Source organism: Entelurus aequoreus, linkage group LG14 (assembly GCF_033978785.1).
Source record: "Entelurus aequoreus isolate RoL-2023_Sb linkage group LG14, RoL_Eaeq_v1.1, whole genome shotgun sequence".
Classification (NCBI taxonomy): domain Eukaryota; kingdom Metazoa; phylum Chordata; class Actinopteri; order Syngnathiformes; family Syngnathidae; genus Entelurus; species Entelurus aequoreus.
This window is the reverse complement of record NC_084744.1, coordinates 60,643,415-60,650,914: the sequence shown is the minus strand read 5'-3', so window position 1 is coordinate 60,650,914 and position 7,500 is coordinate 60,643,415. Positions and strand designations below refer to the sequence as shown.

Sequence of the window (7,500 nt, the reverse complement as noted above, 5' to 3'; positions counted from 1 at the left end):
TATTTATATATGTATATTAATATATATATATATATATATATATATATATATATATATATACACACACACACATATACATATTTATATATATATACAGCAGAGGTGGGACCAAGTCATTGCTTTGCAAGTCACAAGTAAGTCTCAAGTCTTTGCCCTCAAGTCTCGAGTCAAGTCCCGAGTCAAGACAGGCAAGTCCCGAGTCAAGTCCAAAGTCAAGACTGGAAAGTCTCAAGTCAAGTACCAAGTCCTGCATTTTGAATTTCGAGTCCTTTCAAGTCCTTTTAACCACAGACTAATATATTTACACAGATTGTGTATGCTTTTAAAACTCTGTATTTATTTATTAAAACAAGTGCATTTGAAATTGCAGGAAAAAAAATAGTGCTGACATTGCACTTCATAATAGCACTATTATCCAGTCATTTTAAACATTTAACTCATTCCTTTACAGAATGAACACATTTGAAAAAACAAGTGCAACTGTACTTATTTGCACAAAAGTGTTAACAATGTATTTCCATGGCATATTGCATTGTAACTAGTTCCACAGCAGTTTCTATCCTGTTCTTACCTTATCTCATTGATCTCATCTCATACTGTATGTGTGTTGATGTGAGCGTACATATGAAAAACATAACAAAAACATGAACAAAACAATGAACAGAGTTGTACTTTTTAGATGTCAGGGCCCTATGCAATATGTTCACATATTATTAATATAGTATACATTTTAACTGACCTTTATTTGACTGTTTGTCTTTTTGTAGGTGGCTAAAATACGCGGTGCTGCTGACCGCCGTCTAACGTTACGTTAGTGTGTGTGATACATTGAGTAACGTAACGTTATGTATAGGTACCTCATGCAACCCTGCTTAAAAATAATTACTTAACAAAAAGTATGAATAAGGTAGCGAACTGCAGTGGACGCAACAGATTGCCGTGTTTGCAATGACATTATAACCATAGACATCTTATAAGTAGACGCAGCATTGGCTGCTGTAACACGAGCAATTTGGCCGCCATCTTGAAGTGGTGATGAGGAGCCGGCGAACAGCCTAAACTGACAGTTGACAGGTAGAAAACAAAGATGGTGTTCAGCGTTTTCCTACTCATATGAGCGGACTGTTGAAAATAGGAATCGGGTGATTACTTATCACAAGTAAGATTTAACATTAATGTACTATTGGTTGTATTTTATGAAAATAATATTACCACAGAGTTGAGAAGGAGCAAAGATCTTTAATATTTGTATATGAAAATCACAAATAAATCTTCTGGGGGAATATGACCCCCCTACAGGGGTTTGCTTTACAAACTTTCAGCCCCACCTAAAACAAAATTCACCAGCCGCCACTGATTATGATGCATTCTCATTTTAGGCAAAATATAACACAATACTTTCTTAACAGTATAATTGTAACCAGGAATAAGTCTTCAAGTAACAATATTCAAAAACTAACATTGTTGAGTGTGGTTTTATTCTGAATCCAGTGAAACAGATTGGTGGTTTTAACTGATATAATGACTTCCAGGTGTTTATATATGTTTATGTTGAAGTATTTGGCAGACGCTTGTATCCAAAGCGACATACATAAAAAATACATATAAAACAATCAGTGTAAACATGATCATTTAAGGGAAGAATGTAATACAAAATATCAACACAAAGTGTCAGTCTATAAGATATATAGATATCTAATGTATTCATACATTGTTTATGTAGGATATACGCATGTATATATAACCTAATCATATTGTTTCTTCAATTTAAAAATAGCTGACCGTTTTTTTCCCCTTTCTCTGGGATTATATTCCCAGTTTTGATCTCGGACGTCTGGTCACTTATAGCGTATAAGAATATTATATTACTGTTAAGCAAACTATGAATAATAAAACACTCCAAAACATGTGTCCTTTATCATAGCTACACATATAACAAAAAAGCGCGTGAAAATCAGTGGTATTCAGTGAGGTAAAATGAATTAAATGCGCTGACAGTTCATTGCTCCTGCCAAATGAATTGCACTAGTGGAGCGGATCACCACTCCAAGATGGCGGCCCCGCGTCTCGTCTGCGCCTGTAGGCAGTAGCGCGCGATGCTGCGTCTACTTATAAGATGTCTATGGTTATAACGTTAGCAGTGAGTATGCAGCCTCACTGATTTAACTACACAGCAAATAAAAGTCACATTACTTAGCCAATAAACGTTAGCTTACATTCAAAACTTACCCTTCTTTGTGCATCTTCAAATGTCGAACGAAGTTGGAAGTTGTTACGTCTCCGTCTATAATTTGCATAGGGCAATTCGTTTTTTGTTGACCAAGTCGTAGTTTTAATACCCGAACGAAATTAACTTTGGCATAATTGTTTCTCACTGCCGCATTGTTCTACAATTCTTCTTCATTGGTTGTCCTGCAATTTGATTGGATGAGAGCTGTGTGATGAAAACAGCGTAGATCTAATTTGATTGGCTGTTGTACTGAGAGCCTACCAGCTGACAGGAACAACACGCTGATAGACACAGACGAAGAAAATGAAAAATACGGAGCGGCGCGCTCCCAAATCACTTTTTAATCTTTGGGTTTTGGGGAAAGTAGCAAGTCATGTCAAGTCAAAAGGCTCAAGTCCAAGTGAAGTCACAAGTCATTGATGTTAAAGTCTAAGTCGAGTTGCAAGTCTCTTTTCATGTTGTCAAGTCGAGTCCAAAGTCATCAAATTGATGACTCGAGTCTGACTCGAGTCCAAGTCATGTGACTCGAGTCCACACCTCTGATATACAGTATATCTATATATACATACAGTATATACATACATACAGTATATAGACACACACAGATACATATACATATATATACATACATAATCATGTATTGTCCATTATGTGTTTATGATGTTGTAGTTGTTTACATGTACAACATAATCATTATGTATTTATTATGTGTTTATGATGTTGTAGTTGTTTACATGTACAACATAATAAATACATAACCATGTATGAGTTTCTGTAATAAATACATGTATTATGTCTTCTTTGTCCACAGGGCATTAAAGGAGAACATGGTGCTTCAGGTCAAAAGGTCATTGGACTTGTTTCTACGCCTAATGTTTTTCCTGCTCCTCAATACAACCACTAAGTAAAAGTAGTTTCTGCTTCCTGCAGGGAGATTGTGGAGTGGATGGACTTAACATCATGGGACCCCCTGGGGCCCCTGGACCTCCAGGACCTGTCATTAGTCTGTCAGATGTAAGTACTTACTTACACTATTTATTAAACTAGCTAACTACTTATTAAACTAGCTACCTACTTATTAAACTAGCTACCTACTTATTAAACTAGCTAACTACTTATTAAACTAGCTACCTACTTACACTATTTATTAAACTAACTAACTACTTATTAAACTAGCTAACTACTTATTAAACTAGCTACCTACTTACACTATTTATTAAACTAGCTAACTACTTATTAAACTAGCTACCTACTTACACTATTTATTAAACTAGCTACCTACTTATTAAACTAGCTACCTACTTACACTATTTATTAAACTAGCTACCTACTTATTAAACTAGCTACCTACTTACACTATTTATTAAACTAGCTACCTACTTATTAAACTAGCTACCTACTTACACTATTTATTAAACTAGCTAACTACTTATTAAACTAGCTACCTACTTACACTATTTATTAAACTAGCTAACTACTTATTAAACTAGCTACCTACTTATTAAACTAGCTACCTACTTACACTATTTATTAAACTAGCTACCTACTTATTAAACTAGCTACCTACTTACACTATTTATTAAACTAGCTAACTACTTATTAAACTAGCTACCTACTTACACTATTTATTAAACTAGCTAACTACTTATTAAACTAGCTACCTACTTATTAAACTTGCTACCTACTTACACTATTTATTAAACTAGCTACTTAATTACGCTATTTACTACAGTAGGTACCTACTGACAGTACAGTACATGTACAGTCACATCCCTAGTATTGCAGTACATGTGTGTACAGTATGTACCGTGTACAGTTACATCCCTAGTATTGCAGTACATGTGTGTACAGTATGTACCGTGTACAGTTACACCCCTAGTATTGCAGTACATGTGTGTACAGTATGTACCGTGTACAGTTACATCCCTAGTATTGCAGTACATGTGTGTACAGTATGTACCGTGTACAGTTACACCCCTAGTATTGCAGTACATGTGTGTACACGTGCGTACAGTATTTTTCAAGTGTAACAATGTGTCCTTCATAGAGTAGAATATGAGAAGTATAATATGTTGTGTGTACAGGTGCTCCTCAACGTCACAGCAGGGGTCTTCAACTTCACAGAGATCAGAGGACCACCCGGCCTGGCCGTGAGTGACTGCAGTGAAAGCTTCACGCTGACTTCTCTCATTGTCAGCAGAGAAAGTCACAGTCGTGTGTGTGTGGAGAGAGAGAGAGAGAGAGAGAGAGAGAGAGAGAGAGAGAGAGAGAAGAGAGAGAGAGAGAGAGAGAGAGAGAGAGTTGGTAGCAAACATGGCGTCCTGGAGTCACGTGAGGGAGGGGCTTTTGACCAGAGGATCTCCTAAAGCATTTAAAGCCCCTCACTCACTCACTCACTCACTCACTCACTCACTCACTCACTCACTCACTCACTCACTCACTCACTCACTCACTCACTCACTCACTCACTCACTCACTCACTCCCTCCCTCCCATGACGCCATGTTTGCTACCAACCTAGACCCCCAGATGCACATACTCTTTCTATGCTCGGCTCTGCAACCTGTGGTCCTGTTAAAGTGCCTCCTTTCAGTCTTTTTATGAATAATTAATAGTGTAATAATTAATAGTGTAATAATTAATAGCGTAATAATTAACTGTGTAATAATGAATGATGTAATAATGAATAGCATAATAATTAATAGCGTAATAATTAATAGTGTAATAATTAACAGTGTAATAATGAATAGTGTAATAATTAATAGTGTAATAATCCATAGTGTAATAATTATTGGTTAATAATGAATAGTGTAAAATTAACAGATTAATAATTAATAGTGTATTAATTAATAGTGTAATAATTATTGGTTAACCAGCAATAGTGTAATAATTAATGGGTTGATAATTAATATATTAATAATTAATAGTGTAATAATTAGCAGGTTAATAATTAATAGTGTAATAATTATTGGTTAACAATCAATAGTGTAATAATTATTGGTTAACCAGCAATAGTGTAATAATTAATGGGTTGATAATTAATATATTAATAATTAATAGTGTAATAATTAACAGGTTAATAATTAATAGTGTAATAATTATTGGTTAACAATCAATAGTGTAATAATTATTGGTTAAGAATTAATAGTTTAATAATGAATAGTATAATAATGAATAGTGTAATAATGAATAGTGTAATAATAATGTAATAATGAATAGTGTAATATTAGTTTAATAATGAATAGTGTAATAATAATAATAGTGTAATAATGAATAGTGTAATAATAATAATAGTGTAATAATGAATAGTGTAATAATAATAATAGTGTAATAATGAATAGGATATTATAGTGTAATAATGAATAGTGTAATATTAGTGTAATAATGAAGTGTAATAGTGTAATAATAGTGTAATAATGAATGGTGTAATATTATTGTAATAATAGTGTAATGATGAATAGTGTAATAATAGTGTAACAATGAGTAGTGTAATAATAGAGTAGTGTAATAATAGTGTAACAATGAGTAGTGTAATAATAGTGTAACAATGAGTAGTGTAATAATAGGGTAACAATGAGTAGTGTAATAATAGTGTAACAATGAGTAGTGTAATAATAGTGTAACAATGAATAGTGTAATAATAGTGTAACAATGAGTAGTGTAATAATAGTGTAACAATGAGTAGTGTAATAATAGTGTAATAATAGTGTAACAATGAATAGTGTAATAATAGTGTAACAATGAGTAGTGTAATAATAGTGTAACAATGAGTAGTGTAATAATAGTGTAATAATGAGTAGTGTAATAATAGTGTAACAATGAGTAGTGTAATAATAGTGTAACAATGAGTAGTGTAATAATAGTGTAATAATGAGTAGACTTGACATGTTGAGGTGTTGTATTGCAGGGTCCTGAAGGTCTGCCTGGCAAAGCTGGATTTCCTGTAAGATCATTTTCCTTTGTTCTCTTTCACCTAATCAAATACTATCTTCATCTGTCTATTACTATGTACTATAATTATTATTATTACAAATACTATCTTCATCTGTCTATTACTATGTACTATAATTATTATTATTACAAATACTATCTTCATCTGTCTATTACTATGTACTATAATTATTATTATTACAAATACTATCTTCATCTGTCTATTACTATGTACTATAATTATTATTATTACAAATACTATCTTCATCTGTCTATTACTATGTACTATAATTATTATTATTACAAATACTACCATGTGTGCATTACTATGAACTATAATAATTATTCCAAATAATCAAATACTATCTTCATGTGTATTACTATGTACTACAATAATAATAATAATAATAATAATGATGACATATAATCAAAAGGTGTTTCCAGGGCAGGTGAAACAGCAAATGTTGGACATGCTTTGACTCCACTGTGTCTTATGTTCAAGTGTGTCTTATGTTCAAGTGTGTCTTATGTTCAACTGTGTCTTATGTTCAACTGTGTCTTATGTTCAAGTGTGTCTTATGTTCAAGTGTGTCTTATGTTCAACTGTGTCTTATGTTCAAGTGTGTCTTATGTTCAAGTGTGTCTTATGTTCAACTGTGTCTTATGTTCAACTGTGTCTTATGTTCAAGTGTGTCTTATGTTCAACTGTGTCTTATGTTCAAGTGTGTCTTATGTTCAAGTGTGTCTTATGTTCAACTGTGTCTTATGTTCAAGTGTGTCTTATGTTCAACTGTGTCTTATGTTCAAGTGTGTCTTATGTTCAACTGTGTCTTATGTTCAAGTGTGTCTTATGTTCAAGTGTGTCTTATGTTCAAGTGTGTCTTATGTTCAACTGTGTCTTATGTTCAACTGTGTCTTATGTTCAAGTGTGTCTTATGCTCAAGTGTGTCTTATGTTCAACTGTGTCTTATGTTCAACTGTGTCTTATGTTCAACTGTGTCTTATGTTCAACTGTGTCTTATGTTAAACTGTGTCTTATGTTCAACTGTGTCTTATGTTCAAGTGTGTCTTATGTTCAAGTGTGTCTTATGTTCAAGTGTGTCTTATGCTCAAGTGTGTCTTATGCTCAAGTGTGTCTTATGTTCAAGTGTGTCTTATGTTCAAGTGTGTCTTATGTTCAAGTGTGTCTTATGTTCAACTGTGTCTTATGTTCAAGTGTGTTTTATGTTCAAGTGTGTCTTATGTTCAAGTGTGTCTTATGTTTAACTGTGTCTTATGTTCAAGTGTGTCTTATGTTCAAGTGTGTCTTATGTTCAACTGTGTCTTATGTTCAACTGTGTC

The 7,500-nt window shown here is 33.2% G+C and overlaps 1 protein-coding gene across 5 annotated transcripts in view; it reads left to right on the top strand.

Moving 5' to 3' along the window:
- Positions 1-7,500, top strand: part of LOC133665154 (collagen alpha-1(XV) chain-like) — a 98,585-nt gene that overhangs the window by 61,439 nt on the left and 29,646 nt on the right. For all 5 annotated transcript variants that reach the window (XM_062070384.1, XM_062070383.1, XM_062070382.1 and 2 more), the window contains 4 exons: positions 3,042-3,077; positions 3,161-3,244; positions 4,315-4,380; positions 6,137-6,172. In XM_062070384.1, the coding sequence (XP_061926368.1) occupies positions 3,042-3,077; positions 3,161-3,244; positions 4,315-4,380; positions 6,137-6,172 (222 nt within the window). The remainder of the gene's footprint in view (positions 1-3,041; positions 3,078-3,160; positions 3,245-4,314; positions 4,381-6,136; positions 6,173-7,500) is intronic.